The 17,423-nt window shown below is 38.7% G+C and overlaps 1 protein-coding gene across 1 annotated transcript in view; it reads right to left on the reverse strand.

The window, feature by feature from the left end:
• LOC128653724 (ultra-long-chain fatty acid omega-hydroxylase-like) overlaps nucleotides 1–16,582 on the reverse strand; it is a 157,654-nt gene extending 141,072 nt beyond the window's left edge. Inside the window, 2 exon segments of the mRNA XM_053707183.1 lie at nucleotides 12,330–12,552; nucleotides 16,507–16,582. Of these exon segments, the coding sequence (XP_053563158.1) occupies nucleotides 12,330–12,551 (222 nt within the window). The 5' untranslated portion in view covers nucleotide 12,552; nucleotides 16,507–16,582.
• Nucleotides 16,583–17,423: the final 841 nt, after the last annotated feature.

Genomic DNA, 17,423 nt, shown 5'->3' on the forward strand with positions numbered 1-17,423 from the left:
ACAGGCAATACCCACATAACAACTGGCTACTAGCGTAATTCCGCTTTTAAAAAAAGCAGAACAAAAGGCGGAAAAAACGCCAAAACCTTAACCTACCAACTGACAACGATTCTCCTAATCTGTGAACGCTGCTACTCACTCCTCATTTCACCTCCCACTCAGGTATAGTTTGATCTTTAGATCTGTTAGGAATGGAGATGAAAACCTGGTTAAATTATGCAATATTTATGTCATTTCAATGTAATGTGAGATACCATTCTTGTGATTGCTGTGTTTACTTCATACTTGTAACGTTTGAAAGAATTGTGATAACTTATGTTTATAATAAAAAATATTTAATAAAAAAAAAAAAATCACTTTTCAATATACTTTTATTATTTCATTTCCTCTAATATAATTTGCTGTTTACATTTCCTGTTAGGAATAGAAGTGCAGACTCCAAACTTAAAGGGACATGAAACCCAAATTTTTTCTTTCATGATTCAGATAGAGCATGCAATTTGAACCCTGTACATTAAGGGATTACCTGGGTATAATAGGACGGACGAGCGCTATTTGACCCTCCCTTCTGCAGGCTTGAAACAGACACCTCCATGGAAAGGCTACAGGGTACATTACAGGTCATTAAGGGGTTACACGACTTTATAATTTACTTCTATTATCAAATTTTCTTCATTATCTTGGTATCTTTTGTTGAAAAGCAGGGATGTAAGCTCAGGAGCGTGCACGTGTCTAGAGCACTACGGTATATGGCGGTAGTTTTCCAAGAATGTTATCCATTTGGAATGGCACTAGATGGCAGCACTGTTTCCTGCCATTTCTACCTAGGTATCTCTGCCAACAAAGAACAACATCACAGCAAAGCAAATTTGATAATAGAAGTAAAGTTGAACTTTTTAAAAATTGTGTGCTCTGTCTGAATCACAAAAGAACATATTTAAGTTTCATGTCCCTTTAACACTGTTATACGCTACACAGTCACTGGTTGCAAACTCTAGTGACCAATTTATATCTGCCCCTTATTGGCCTCTGCAGAGAAAAAAATCTAGGTTATAATACGTCAAGGACCATTGTTTTGTGAGCACTAAAACTTTACCATTATTTTTTTATTTCAAACAATTAAAATAATTTAATTCTTAGGCTAATCTTTGCTGTAAATATATCATCACAATCATTTAATTAGTGTTTAATGTCCCTTTAAAGTTTCAAATTCTGTATTTGGTAAAAAAAAAATTGAATGCAATAAATATTAAATAGTGTTTGTTAAAAATTACAGAAGGTGGTGATTTTAAACAACACCATTGTTTAGCTGTAGATACGGCTGAAGTTGTAGCTCTCTTTGGGCAAGATTAAAAGTAGCGCGTTAAGACCTAGATTTGGAGTTTGGCGGTAGCCGTGAAAACCAGCGTTAGAGGCTCCTAACGCTGGTTTTAGGCTACCGCCGGTATTTAGAGTCACTCAAAATAGGGTCTAACGCTCACTTTTCAGCCGCGACTTTTCCATACCGCAGATTCCCTTACGTCAATTGCGTATCCTATCTTTTCAATGGGATCTTCCTAACTCCGGTATTTAGAGTCGTGTCTGAAGTGAGCGTTAGACATCTAACGACAAAACTCCAGCCGCAGGAAAAAAGTCAGTAGCTAAGAGCTTTCTGGGCTAACGCCGGTTCATAAAGCTCTTAACTACTGTACTCTAAAGTACACTAACACCCATAAACTACCTATGTACCCCTAAACCGAGGTCCCCCCCACATCGCCGCCACTCGATTAAATTTTTTTAACCCCTAATCTGCCGACCGCCACCTACGTTATCCTTATGTACCCCTAATCTGCTGCCCCTAACACCGCCGACCCCTGTATTATATTTATTAACCCCTAATCTGCCCCCCACAACGTCTCCGCCAGCTACCTACACTTATTAACCCCTAATCTGCCGAGCGGACCTGAGCGCTACTATAATAAAGTTATTAACCCCTAATCCGCCTCACTAACCCTATAATAAATAGTATTAACCCCTAATCTGCCCTCCCTAACATCGCCGACACCTAACTTCAATTATTAACCCCTAATCTGCCGACCGGAGCTCACCGCTATTCTAATAAATGTATTAACCCCTAAAGCTAAGTCTAACCCTAACACTAACACCCCCCTAACTTAAATATAATTTAAATCTAACTAAATAAATTAACTCTTATTAAATAAATTATTCCTATTTAAAGCTAAATACTTACCTGTAAAATAAATCCTAATATAGCTACAATATAAATTATATTTATATTATAGCTATTTTAGGATTTATATTTATTTTACAGGTAACTTTGTATTTATTTTAACCAGGTACAATAGCTATTAAATAGTTAAGAACTATTTAATAGCTAAAATAGTTAAAATAATTACAAATTTACCTGTAAAAGAAATCCTAAACTAAGTTACAATTAAAACTAACACTATACTATCAATAAATTAATTAAATAAACTACCTACAATTACCTACAATTAACCTAACACTACACTATCAATAAATTAATTAAATACAATTGCTACAAATAAATACAATTAAAGAAACTAGCTAAAGTACAAAAAAACATAATTTATGCTTACCTGATAAATTTATTTCTCTTGTAGTGTATCCAGTCCACGGATCATCCATTACTTATGGAATATATTCTCCTTCCCAACAGGAAGCTGCAAGAGTCCACCCACAGCAAAGCCGCTATATAGCTCCTCCCCTAACTGCCATATTCAGTCATTCGACCGAAAACATGCAGAGAAAGGAAAAACCATAGGGTGCAGTGGTGACTGTAGTTCAAATGAAAAAATTACCTGCCTTAAAGTGACAGGGCGGGCCGTGGACTGGATACACTACAAGAGAAATAAATTTATCAGGTAAGCATAAATTATGTTTTCTCTTGTTAAGTGTATCCAGTCCACGGATCATCCATTACTTATGGAATACCAATACCAAAGCTAAAGTACACGGATGATGGGAGGGACAAGGCAGGTACTTAAACGGAAGTTACCACTGCCTGTAAAAAACCCTTTCTCCCAAAAATAGCCTCCGAAGAAGCAAGGTATCAAATTTGTTAAATTTGAAAAGTATGAAGCGCAGACCAAGACTCCGTCTTGTAAATCTGTTCAACAGAAGCCACATTTAAAAAAGGCCCAAGTGAAAACCACAGCTCTAGTAGAATGAGCTGTAATCCCTTCAGGAGGCTGCTGTCCAGCAGTCTCATAAGCTAAATGAATTATGCTTTTTAACCAAAAAGACAGAGAGGCTGCTGAAGTCTTTTGACCTCTCCTCTGTCCAGAATAGACAACAAACAAGGTGAACGTTTGATGAAAACTGTAGTAGCTTGTAAGTAAAACTTTAAAGCACAAACCACGTCCAAAATTGTGTAATAGACGTTCCTTCTTTGAGGAAGGATTAGGATACAAGCATGGAACAACTATCTCTTGAGTGATGTACTTGTTAGATACCACCTTAGGAAAAAACCCAGGTTGGTACGCAGGACTACCTTATCCGTACGAAGGACCAGATAAGGAGAATCACATTGTAACACAGATAACTTGGAGACTCTACGAGTCGAGGAATTAGCTACCCAAAAGGAACTTTCCAAGATAAAGATTGATATCTATGGAACAAAAAAGGTTCAAACGGAACTTCTTGAAGAACCTTAAGAATCAGGTTTAAGCTCCATGGCGGAGCAACAGTTTTAAACACAGGCTTGGATCTAACCAAAGCCTGACCAAATGCCTGAACGTCTAGAATACCTGCCAGACGCTTGTGCAAAAAAATAGACAGAGTAAAAATCTGTCCCCTTTTAAGGAATTAGCTGACAACCCTTTTCTCAAAAACATCTTGGAGAAAAGATAATATCCTGGGAATCCAGACTTTACTCCATGAGTAACCCTTGGATTCATAACAATCAGATATTTACACCATATCTATGTTCAATTTTCCTAGAGACAGGCTTTCATGTCTGTATTAAGGTATCAATGACTGACTCGGAGAAGCCATGCTTTGATAACATCAAGCGTTCAGTCTCCAGGCAGTCCATCTCAGATTGATTCTATTTAGATGGTTGAAAGGACCCTGAGGTAGAGGGACCTGTCTCTGAAGCAGAGACCGTGATGGAAAGGATGACATGTCCACCAGATCTGCATACCAGGTCCTGCGTGGCTACGCAGGCGCTGTCAAAAACACCAAAGCCCTCTCCTGCTTGGTCTTGACCTCCGGAGGAAATCCCACTCCCCCGGAAGAAAAGTCTGACGACTTAGAAAATCCACCTCCCAGTTCTCAACACCTGGGATATGGATAGCTGATAGACAAGAGTGAGTCTCTGTCCAGTGAATTATTGTAAGACTTCTAACATCGCTAGGGAACTTCTGTTCCCCCTTGATGGCTGATGTAAGCCACAGTCGTGTATATTGTCCGACTGAGTATGATGTACCTCAGAGTTGCTAACTGAGGCCAAGTCTGAAGAGCATAGAATATCACTCCCAGTTCCAGAATATTTATTAGAAGGAGGGTCTCCTCCTAAGTCCACTATCCCTGAGCCTTCAGGGAGTTCCAGACTGCATCCCAACCTAAAAGGCTGGCATCTATTGTAACAATTGTCCCATCTGACCTGCGGAAGGTCATACCCTTGGACAGATGGACCCGACATAGTCACCAGAGAAGAGAATCTCTGGTCTCTTGGTCCAGGTTTAACAGGGGGACAAATCTGTGTAATCCCCGTTCCTCTGACTGAGCATGCATAGTTGCAGCGGTCTGAAATGTAGACGTGCAAACGGTACTATGTCCCTTGCCGCTACCATTAAGCCGATTTCATTCATGTACTGAGCCACCGAAGGGCGCGGATGGGATGGAAAAAAAAACACGGCAGAAATTTAGAAACTTTGACAACCTGGACTCCGTCAGGTAAATTTTCATTTCTACAGAATCTATCAGAGTCCCTAGGAGGGAAACCCTTGAGATTGGGGATAGAGAACTCTTTCCTTGTTCACTTTCCACCCATGTGATCTCAGAAATGCCAGTACTACGTCCGTATGAGACTGGGCAATTTGGATGTTTGACGCCTGTATCAGGATGTCGTCTAAATAAGGGGCCACTTCTATGCCCCGCGGTCTAAGGACCGCCAAAGCGACCCCAGAACCTCCATAAAGATTCTTGGGGCTGTAGATATCCCAAAGGAAAGAGCTACAAACTGGTAATGCCTGTCTAGAAAGGCAAACCTGAAAAACGATGGTGATCTTTATGCATCACAATGTGAGGATAAGCATCCTTCAAATCCATTGTAGTCCTCTATTGACTCTCCTGGATCATAGTTAAGATGGTACGAATAGTTTCCATCTTAAATGACGGAATTCTGAGGAATTTGTTTAAGATCTTTAGATCCAAAATAGGTCTGAAGGTTCCCTCTCCTTGGGAACCACAAACAGATTTGAGTAAAAACTCTGTCCCTGTTCCTCTCTTGGAACTGGATGGATCTCGTACACAATGTAAGAATGCCTCCTTCTTTATCTGGTTTGCAGATAATTGTGAAAGGCGAAATCTCCCCTTTTTTTGGGGGGGAATCTTTGAAATCCAGAAGATATCTCTGGGATATAAATTCCAATGCCTAGGGATCCTGGGCATCTCTTGCCCACGCCTGGGCAAAGAATGAAAGTCTGCCCCCTATAGGATCCGTTACCGGATAGGGGTCCGTTCCTTCATGCTGCCTTAGAGGCAGCAGCAGGCTCCTTGGCCTGCTTATCTTTGTTCCAGGTCCGATTGTCTCCAGACCGCCTTGGACTGAGCAAAAATTCCCTCTTGTTTTGCCTTAGAGGAAGAGGATGCCACACCTGCCCTGAAGTTTTTAAAAGGTACGAAAATTAGACTTTTTTTTTTTTTTTTGCCCTTGATTTAGACCTATCCTGAGGAAGGGCATGACCTTTTCCTCCAGTGATATAAGCAATAATCTCCTTTAAACCAGGCCCGAATAGGGTCTGCCCCTTGAAGGGAAGTTAAGTAGCTTATTTATTAAAGTCACGACAGCTGACCATGATATAAGCCATAGCGCTCTGCGCGCCAGTATAGTAAAAAACAGAATTCTTAGCCGTTAGTCTAGTCAAATGAACAAGGCATCAGAAAACAAAGGAATTGGCTAGCATAAGCTTGTCAAATATATTCATCCAATGGAGTCGCTTAACTGTAAAGCCTCATCAAGAGACTCAACCCAGAACGCCGCAGCAGCAGTGACAGAAGCAATGTATGCAAGGGGCTGCAGGATAAAACCCTGTTGAATAAACATTTTTTATCCATTGGATCTAAAAAGCACAACTGTCCTCGTCAGAGGTAGTGGTACGCTTAGCTAGAGTAGAAACTCTTCTCTCCACCTTAGGAACTGTCTGCCAGAAGTCCCGTGTGGTGGTAACTATTAGAAAACATTCTTCTAAAAAATAGGAGGGGAAGAGAACGGCACACCTGGTCTATCCCATTCCTTATTAAAAAATTTTTTAGTAAACCTCTTTAGGTATTGGAAAAACATCAGTACACACCGGCACTGCATATTATTTATCCAGTCTACACAATTTCTCTGGCCCTGCGATTGTACACATTCATTCAGAGCAGCCAAAGCCTCCCTGAGCAACAAGTGGAGGTTCTCAAGCATAAATTTTAAATGTAGAAATATCAGAATCAGGTTAAATCATCTTTCCTGAGTCAAAAAAAAAAAAATCACCCACAGACTAAGCATATTGTGAGGTAGTATCATACATGGTTCTTAAAGCGTCTGTATGCTCTGTATCTACCCCCCAGAGCTAACTGCTTTCCTTTAATTTCAGGTAGTCTGACTAATACTGCTGCCAGAATATTATTCACCACCTTTGCCATGTCTTGTAAAATAAACACTATGGGCGCCCTTGATGTACTTGGCGCCATTTGAGCGTGAGTCCCTGAAGCGGGAGTCGAAGGGTCTGACACGTGGGGAGAGTTAGTCGGCATAACTTTCCCCTCGACAGAATCCCCTGGTAAAGAAACGCTATGGGTGCCCTTGATGTACTTGGCGCCATTTGAGCGTGAGTCCCTAAAGCGGGAGTCAAAAGGTCTGACACGTGGGGAGAGTTAGTCGGCATAACTACCCCCACGACAGAATCCTCTGGTGATAATGTTTTTAAAGACAAAAAATGATCTTTATTGTTTAACATGAAATCAGTACATCTGGTACACATTCTAAGATGGGGTTCCACCATGGCTTTAAAACATAATGAACACAGAGCTTCCTCTATGTCAGACATGTTAGAACAGACTAATAATGAGACTAGTAAGATTGGAAAACACTTTAAATCAAGTTAACAAGCAAATATATAAAACATTACTGTGCCTTTAAGAGAAACAAATTTTGCCAAAATTTGAAATAACAGTGAAAAAAGGCAGTTAAACTAACAACATTTTTACAGTGTATGTAACAAGTTAGCAGAGCATTGCACCCACTTGCAAATGGATGATTAACCCCTTAATACAAAAAACAGATTAACAAAACGAAAAATATGTTTTAAACAGTCATAACAGCTCCTACTTTTGAAGCCCTTTTGAGCCCTTCAGAGATGTCCTATAGCATGCAGGGGACTGCTGAGGGAAGCTGAATGTCACTGTTTGTAATTTTAACTGCACCAACTGTAACTTTTATACTATAACAGTGGAAAGCCTCAGGAAACTGTTTCTATGCAAAATTTAAGCCAGCCATGTGGAAAAAACTTAGGCCCCAATAAGTTTTATCACCAAACATATGTTAAAAAACGATTAAACATGCCAGCAAACGTTTTAAAACACATTTTTACAAGAGTATGTATCTCTATTAATAAGCCTGATACCAGTCGCTATCGCTGCATTTAAGGCTTTACTTACATTACTTCGGTATCAGCAGTATTTTCTTAGTCAATTCCATTCCTAGAAAAATATTTTACTGCACATACCTTATCTGCAGGAAAACCTGCACGCCATTCCCCCTCTGAAGTACCTCACTCCTCAGAATATGTGAGAACAGCAAATGGATCTTAGTTACGTCTGCTAAGATCATAGAAAAACGCAGGCAGATTCTTCTTCCAAATACTGCCTGAGATAAACAGCACACTCCGGTGCCATTTAAAAATAACAAACTTTTGATTGAAGAATAAACTAAGTAGAAAGCACCACAGACTCTCACAACCTCCTATCTATGTTGAGGCTTGCAAGAGAATGACTGAATATGGCAGTTAGGGGAGGAGCTATATAGCAGCTTTGCTGTGGGTGGACTCTTGCAGCTTCCTGTTGGGAAGGAGAATATATTCCATAAGTAATGGATGATCCGTGGACTGGATACACTTAACAAGAGAAATAAAAAAGAACTAAGTTACAAAAAATAAAAAAATATCTACAAACATAAGAAAAATATTACAACAATTTTAAACTAATTACACCTACTCTAAGCCCCCTAATAAAACAACAAAGCCCCCCAAAATAAAAAATGCCCTACCCTATTCTAAATTACTAAAGTTAAAAGCTCTTTTACCTTACCAGCCCTGAACAGGGCCCTTTGCGGGGCATGCACCAAGAAGTTCAGCTCTTTTGCCTGTAAAAAAAAAACATACAATACCCCCCCAACATTACAACCCACCACCCACATACCCCTAATCTAACCCAAACCCCCCTTAAATAAACCTAACACTAAGCCCCTGAAGATCATCCTACCTTGTCTTCACCTCACCAGGTATCACCGATCCGTCCTGGCTCCAAAATCTTCATCCAACCCAAGCGGGGGTTGGCGATCCATCATCCGGTGCCTGAAGAGGTCCAGAAGAGGCTCCAAAGTCTTCATCCTATCCGGGAAGAAGAGGCGATCCGGACCGGCAACCATCTTGATCCAAGCGGCATCTTCTATCTTCATCCGATGACGACCGGCTCCATCCTGAAGACCTCCACCGCGGACCCATCTTCTTCCGGCGACGTCCAACTGCAGAATGACGGTTCCTTTAAGGGACGTCATCCAAGATGGCGTCCCTCGAATTCCGATTGGCTTATAGGATTCTATCAGCCAATCGGAATTAAGGTAGGAATATTCTGATTGGCTGATGGAATCAGCCAATCAGAATCAAGTTCAATCCGATTGGCTGATCCAGTCAGCCAATCAGATTGAGCTTGCATTCTATTGGCTGATCGGAACAGCCAATAGAATGCGAGCTCAATCTGATTGGCTGATTGGATCAGCCAATCGGATTGAACTTGATTCTGATTGGCTGATTCCATCAGCCAATCAGAATATTCCTACCTTAATTCCGATTGGCTGATAGAATCCTATCAGCCAATCGGAATTCGAGGGACGCCATTTTGGATGACGTCCCTTAAAGGAACCGTCATTCTGCAGTTGGACGTCGCCGGAAGAAGATGGGTCCTTGGTGGAGGTCTTCAGGATGGAGCCGGTCGTCATCGGATGAAGATAGAAGATGCCGCTTGGATCAAGATGGTTGCCGGTCCGGATCGCCTCTTCTTCCCGGATAGGATGAAGACTTTGGAGCCTCTTCAGGCACCAGATGATGGCTCGCCAACCCCCGCTTGGGTTGGATGAAGATTTTGGAGCCAGGACGGATCGGTGATACCTGGTGAGGTGAAGACAAGGTAGGATGATCTTCAGGGGCTTAGTGTTAGGTTTATTTAAGGGGGGTTTGGGTTAGATTAGGGGTAATGTTGGGGGGGGGTATTGTATGTTTTTTTTTTACAGGCAAAAGAGCTGAACTTCTTGGGGCATGCCCCGCAAAGGGCCCTGTTCAGGGCTGGTAAGGTAAAAGAGCTTTTAACTTTAGTAATTTAGAATAGGGTAGGGCATTTTTTATTTTGGGGGGCTTTGTTGTTTTATTAGGGGGCTTAGAGTAGGTGTAATTAGTTTAAAATTGTTGTAATATTTTTCTTATGTTTGTAGATATTTTTTTATTTTTTGTAACTTAGTTCTTTTTTATTTTTTGTACTTTAGCTAGTTTATTTAATTGTATTTATTTGTAGCAATTGTATTTAATTAATTTATTGATAGTCTAGTGTTAGGTTTATTTGTAATTTAGGTTAGGATTTCTTTTACAGGTAAATTTTTAATTATTTTAACTATTTTAGCTATTAAATAGTTCTTAACTATTTAATAGCTATTGTACCTGGTTAAAATAAATACAAAGTTACCTGTAAAATAAATATAAATCCTAAAATAGCTATAATATAATTATAATTTATATTGTAGCTATATTAGGATTTATTTTACAGGTAAGTATTTAGCTTTAAATAGGAATAATTTATTTAATAAGAGTTAATTAATTTCGTTAGATTTAAATTATATTTAACTTAGGGGGGTGTTAGTATTAGGGTTAGACTTAGCTTTAGGGGTTAATACATTTATTAGAATAGCGGCGAGATTCGGTCGGCAGATTAGGGGTTAATAATTGAAGTTAGGTGTTGGCGATGTTAGGGAGGGCAGATTAGGGGTTAATACTATTTATGATAGGGTTAGTGAGGCGGATTAGGGGTTAATAACTTTATTATAATAGCGGTGCGGTCCGGTCGGCAGATTAGGGGTTAATAAGTGTAGGCAGGTGGAGGCGACGTTGTGGGGGGCAGATTAGGGATTAATAAATATAATATAGGGGTCGGCGATGTTAGGGCAGCAGATTAGGGGGACATAGGGATAATGTAAGTAGCGGCGGTTTACAGAGCGGCAGATTAGGGGTTAATAATAATATGCAGGGGTCAGCGATAGCGGGGGCGGCAGATTAGGGGTTAATAAGTGTAAGGTTAGGGGTGTTTAGACTCGGGGTACATGTTAGAGTGTTAAGTGCAGACGTCGGAAGGGTTACCGCATAGCAAACAATGGGGCTGCGTTAGGAGCTGAACGCGGCTTTTTTGCAGGTGTTAGGTTTTTTTTCAGCTCAAACAGCCCCATTGTTTCCTATGGGAGAATCGTGCACGAGCACGTTTTTGAGGCTGGCCGCGTCCGTAAGCAACTCTGGTATCGAGAGTTGAAGCTGCGTTAAAAATGCTCTACGCTCCTTTTTTGGAGCCTAACGCAGCCTTTAAGTGGACTCTCGATACCAGAGTTATTTTTATGGTGCGGCCAGTAAAACGCGGGCGTTAGTTTTTCGGGTCGTTACCGACAAAACTCCAAATCTAGCCGTATGACTTTTCTGCGCGCAATGTGGCCTTTCGCAATCAATTTCTATTGCGCAGGTATTACAAGTCTTGAAAAAAGACGAACAATCCTTTCCACGCTCGAAGAGCTGTAGTTAACAGTTTTCCACAACAAAAAAAATTCACAAAACACTTAAAAATACATTATAAAATACAGTTACACTCATATTAACACTGTCTAATAAAAATTACTTACAAAGAATATTGCACACAAAAGTTATAAGGGCTCAAAGATACGAGATCTCGGGTATAAGAAAAAAAAAAGCAGACGCAGGGATTTTACATTTACATACATACACATACATAGAGAAACATGGCATTATATGTATAGAGATATGTTTAACTATGGAGATAATGAAATAAATTTGCATTACAATCTTATGCACATTAAACAATATCTCAGAGGGATTTTCAAAGAGATATTCGCATATAGATCTCGAGATATCTAGACATATATATTCATATACATATATCACATATATAGAGAAATATTTATTTAGAATTAAATAGAACATATTCTGTTGCGAAAACTTTTTTCATGTACGCTTTTCCAGGGGAATACATCATGGGCTTTGCGCAACAGATTAGGCTTTTTTTAAAATTTTTATATTTGTCTTCCCCATTGACTTCTATGGGGAATACGTAAACGCACACGCAATTTTGCAGTTTGCATTACGAGGCTTAATGCACGCGCAAAATAAGTTATTTCTCAACTTGTAATAGCTGCGTAACCCCAAATGCGAAAAAGTCATAATGCTCGCAGAGTTTTCGCAACTGATTTACCACACGACTTGTCATTTTGCCCTTTGTAAACATAGCTGAAACCAACAAACTATGGACAATTGAATGTACTTATATCCACACCAATAAATGCCCTGTGACATTTTGATGCTGGAAATATTAGAAGAAGATACATTATCAATATCATTCTGTACAATTTTCATCTAATGAATAGATTTTTTTTCAAATAAGTAATTCTTTATGCTTTTTAATTTTCCATTCAATAAATTATTTTCAATAAAAAAAACCTTAGCTGACAAAGAGTAAAATGCATTGCCATTAGATTAATCACAGCCATCTATGACAAAAAAAAGGAGTTTAAAAAAAAAAAAAAATATTTATCTATTATCACTTTTTATTATTCTTACCATTCCTAGATGTCCAAATAACCAACTGCGTCTTGGAGGTTCTGGAAAACAGCGTAGACGGCGGACATTTTCTGCATACGCATAGATAAATACTACAACCTTCAGTAATGAACGAGAAACCAAGAGGAGAAGGAGAAGAACCAGGGCAGTGATGGTATAAACACGGAAGGGCGTGCGCTCTAAATTTATGGAATCCAGAAGATGGTCCACAAAGTGCAGCATCCTATAAAGGGAGAGATGGAGAAAGCAAGAGAGGGAAATAGGGAGATCCAGATAGGGGGGAAGAGGGGGGTGCAATAGAGACAGAGGGAGTAGAGACAGACAGACAGACAGAGAGAGAATAAAAAAAAATAGTAGTTAATGAATTATTAAGTTGGGCTGATTGAAATTGCACTAGCTCCAAAACATATTCAGTCAGTTCTAGTTCTTCTATAAAAGCAGATTATGTTATGTGTCAGTCCAGTTCAAGTAGTCCAATAATTGTAAAGTTGTTTTCTTGACCATTCCCCCCCCCCCCATTTACCTCTATGTATATACATTGCAAATCCACCAGTTTTTTATTTTTATTTTACTTGGTTTAACCACGACACCCATCTTTTTGTCACGGTGCACAACATATTTAAGTTATACAGATGTTTTCGGAAGCCTCAATATCTCCGCTCAGTATTGTCCTAGCTCTTTGGAACAACAACTGATCTCTAGATCATATTAAAAGGTACATTTGCACATTCTTATTCCTTATACTTAGAACTTAATTCCTAATGTTATGATGAAAATGGCTGAAATTTCCACTATTAGGGTCAATTTATAATGGTAAGGGTTTGAGACTCAGTCCTACATTTTTTAGGGGGTACCTAGGTAAGGATAGTATGCATGCAGGACATTTCAGATTTGAGACTTTTTTTATGGGGATGAGAAAGTGCAGTTTTTTTTTTAACATTTCCTTTCATTTTCAGGTTGATTATCTCTGGTGGGGAACCAGATAGGAACCTGACATTCTGCTGTAAAAATATTGAGTTTGAGATTCCACTGGTTACAGAGCTAGGGCTAGAAGAATTCTGAAGAAAGGCCTACTTTATTCATGTGTTTTACAAAATGTCATATAAGCATAACACAGTATTTTACATTAATTATGTTTATGATACAATAGCTTATGCTTGTCAATGAGCTCTAAAATTTTAATACATTTTTATATTGGCAACAGTGAAGCATGATCTTTTATGTTGGTACATGCACAAACATAACATTATAGCAGAAAGACTTGTCTCTGCATGTCTGGATATGCTCAAACCTGCAAGCGTATGGACACAGCTTGTCAGTGTGTTGGCTGCATTCTTGTGAGTTAGATGATAGGAGCTGAAGTATGTTAGTTTCAAGTGATACGGGAATAGATTTTATCCAAATATGTAAATACAGTGTTCACTTGAGTGGTTTACAAATGAACAGTGTCATAAACAGAGCTATTGTGTTGTTTCTTCTGTGATAAATGCAGAAAGTGATTACAGCTCAGAAGAAAAAGAGTTACTGTGATAGACGCTAGGATGTGATGTTACATCATTTTGTAAGTACAATGAAAACAAATTTCTATTAAATATCTTCACCTATTTAGTAACAGTTGTAATCCCTTGGAATATCCAAACAAGCCTATTAAAAAAAGACTATGAGAAATTTGATTAGAGCACATATGAAAGGAAAAGAAGTATTTTCTAAAACTTGTCCCTGGTAGGTCACTGGGTCCCACCTGCTATAAAAAAAATGTTTGTGACTGAAAAAGAAATATGTATGGAGCAAAGGGAGAACTATGTATTAACTGAAGATTCTCTTCGAAATTATGACTCAGCTTGTGCTGTTCTTGGAGTATCCCCTGCATCCAAGATTAGGAAGATAAATGTAGATAAAAGACAAAGTGCTTTGAGATCTAAAGTAGGAAGAATTTGTGAAAATAAATCTACCTGAATCATTTGGTGAGATGATTCCAGTAGAGTATAACAGTGCTCTTAAAGAAAAGTGTGTTGTACCAAACAAAGAAGACTAACTTAAAATGTTCAGTCTATTACCAAGCTCATGGTCCCAGAACACAATCAGCAAGGAATTCAATGTCTTAGAATAATTAGTGAAACTAAGTAGAACACTAGTGAAGGTACAAGGGATACTTTCCAAGACAGGAAAGATTATCTATTTTTCCTGATGGATCTGCAAGCCAATATAAAAAACAAGAAGAATTTCACCAATCTGTTTAACCATGAGAAGGACTTTGATATAAAAGCAAAATCAAACGTCTTTGCAACGTCCCATGGCAAAAATGCATGTTGAAGGAGCAATTAAAAAAAAATGCCAGTAGAGTACAACTAAGAGTCAATTCCTCACCCCTGAAGATATGTTCCTCTTTTGTAATGAGAAGATTAAAGGGGTTACATACATCTGTGTCAAAAGCAAGGAAGCAATTGAATTGTGAGAGAATTCCAGGTACAAGAAAATGTCACTGTTTTGAGGTAGTATCAGAGAGTACTATCAGATGTTTTTTTACATTTGCATTGCAAAACTTTGAAGAACATACAGGAATGAAATTTGTCCCCATGGTCCTACATAATTATGTGTCGGTTGTTTCCATGATGACCAGTGGTCGTTAGGCTTAATTAAGGACAGTGAGGAAAACTGTGATGTTTCTGTAAAACCTGGACCAAGAACATCATTCTAGATACCTACTCTAGACAAAGGATGGTTCCCATGATAAGTTCTCAGAAAACTGACATCTGCTAAGTTGACTACTGCCATCGTAAACGTAAACTACATTTCTGAGAGACTGAGTGAGAAAATCTCACAGCTTCTAATCAAACATGTAGCTTGGAATTGTGGTGGGTCAATCATAAACATAATTAGTGTAAAATACAGTTCATTTTTATTATTTGTTGTGCTTATATTACATCTTGTCATTTCCCAAAACACATAAATAAAGTATGGTTTTCTCCAGATTTCTACTAGCTTTTGCTCTGTAACCAGTGAAATCTCCAACTAATTGTTTTACTAAATGATACCATAGAAAACATATGCCTGCAAAAAAACTCAGGTTCCTATCTGGTCCCCCACCAGAGATAATCAACCTGAAAGTTAAAGGGGATCATTTTCATCCAAAAAGCTCTATTTCCTCCCTCACCCCCCCCCCCCCACTCACTGGTCACCACCATCTTAGGTATTGGCAGGCAGTATGCAGTATGTAGTTTAGGGATAGTTTTTTTTGTATTTCTGTAGTGTAGTGAACCCTCCTCACCCACCCCCCAAATAGCTCTCTAACCCCCCCCTCACTTGGTGCCACCATTGTAGGTACTGGTAGCTCTCTTACAGTACCCACTTTATAGTTTGTTTGTTTTTTATTATTTATATAAAAAAAACTGTAGTGCAGCGATCCCCCCTCATCCTCACCTCAACCGATTGTTCATAGGATGTCCCTCCCATAGTGTAAGTAACCTATCCCTCCACCTCCCTTACTAAACACTTTTTTTCTGTAGGTAGGGAAGCCCCCCTTTCTCCCCTCCCTCCCTCCCCCTCCTAAGATACGCTGCCCGCCTCGCTCCCACACCACCCACAGCATCACTGCAAGTCAAGTGTCACTGTCAGCATCAGCAATCTCCCTTCATATTATAAAGAAAGCACGATCAGTTCTTCCTCATCATATGAAGGCAGATGCCTTCTGCCTCTGGCTGTGGTTATAGCTGTGACCGCAGCATGAGGCAGAAGGTTGGACGTAGGTACTACATCAACAGGGTAAACTGAGCAAAGTACCCTGCGACTTTATAACTACATCCAAAAGGCATAAGGAGTTAAAGGGACCGTAAAGTCAAATATAAACATGCATGATTCAGATGGAGCATACAATTTAAAAAAATTCCAATTTACTTCTATGTTTACATTTTTTTTGTTCTCATGAAGTCCTTGGTTGAAGTATAAGCCTTACTGGGTTCATAGGAGCTCAGGGACATGCACGTGTCTTTAGCATTCTATGACAGCAGCGTTTGCAGCTATGTATAGCATTGCTTGAAACATTTTTGGTGTATATCTATATATCTATGCATATATATTATACACACACACATATATATATATATATACATATTTTAATATGAAAATCAGGAAGCTAAAAATCTCCACTAGTAGTTAAAGAATAAGCAGAAATTCATACCTGCAAAACTGATCTCAGGAGCAGCTGAGAAATCTGACAGTGGATCTGAATAAAACACTTCCTAGAAAGTTGCAAGTTGTGCAGTGACTGAGCACACCCTGACAGCAGCTAATCTTACTAAAGCACAAACTTATTATGCTATATTTCTCTACTGCCACTAAGTGGTAAATTTGAGGTACTGCAACCAAAAGACCCAATATAGGGCCAGATTACAAGTGGAGTCCATACATTTGCGCATGAGCGATAAGAGGTTTGCGCTCGTCGGGTTTACTGCTGGTATTACGAGTTGAAAGTAAACACGATCACTAGAGTGCAATCACGATTTACTCTAGAATGATTACCGCAATTTCAGAGCTCTGGTAAACTGTTTCGCAAAACATAAAATTTGCACAAAAAACACAAAAAATACATTACAAATAAATACTAACTAGATATTCCTATATAAATATATATATCGGCACCAATATGTATTCATGTATATATAGGTATAGATATATATTGTACATAAATACCATTATATATATACTGTATATATATATATATATATATATATATAAAACGTTAATTAGCTCTCCACTTGTAATCTGGCCCATAGTTAAACATACACACACACACACATATACTGTATATAGATCAGTGCGGAAAACATTTTTTTTTTAAAAAAAAGAAACATGAAAGCTGGAATGCGGATGTGGTAGATACATAATTTATATTATTATAAAAAAATATTTCTGCTTAGAATATTTTTCAGATGATGCATATACATTTACTCTAGAAGTTTGCAACACTACACATACTATATAAAACAAAGATCAAAGACATTAAATGTACAGTAAAGTCAAAATTAAACTTTCATGATTCAGATAGAACATGTACATTTAAACAACTTTCCAATTTACTTTTATTATTGATTTTGA

This window comes from Bombina bombina, chromosome 3 (assembly GCF_027579735.1).
Source record: "Bombina bombina isolate aBomBom1 chromosome 3, aBomBom1.pri, whole genome shotgun sequence".
In the NCBI taxonomy this organism is placed as follows: domain Eukaryota; kingdom Metazoa; phylum Chordata; class Amphibia; order Anura; family Bombinatoridae; genus Bombina; species Bombina bombina.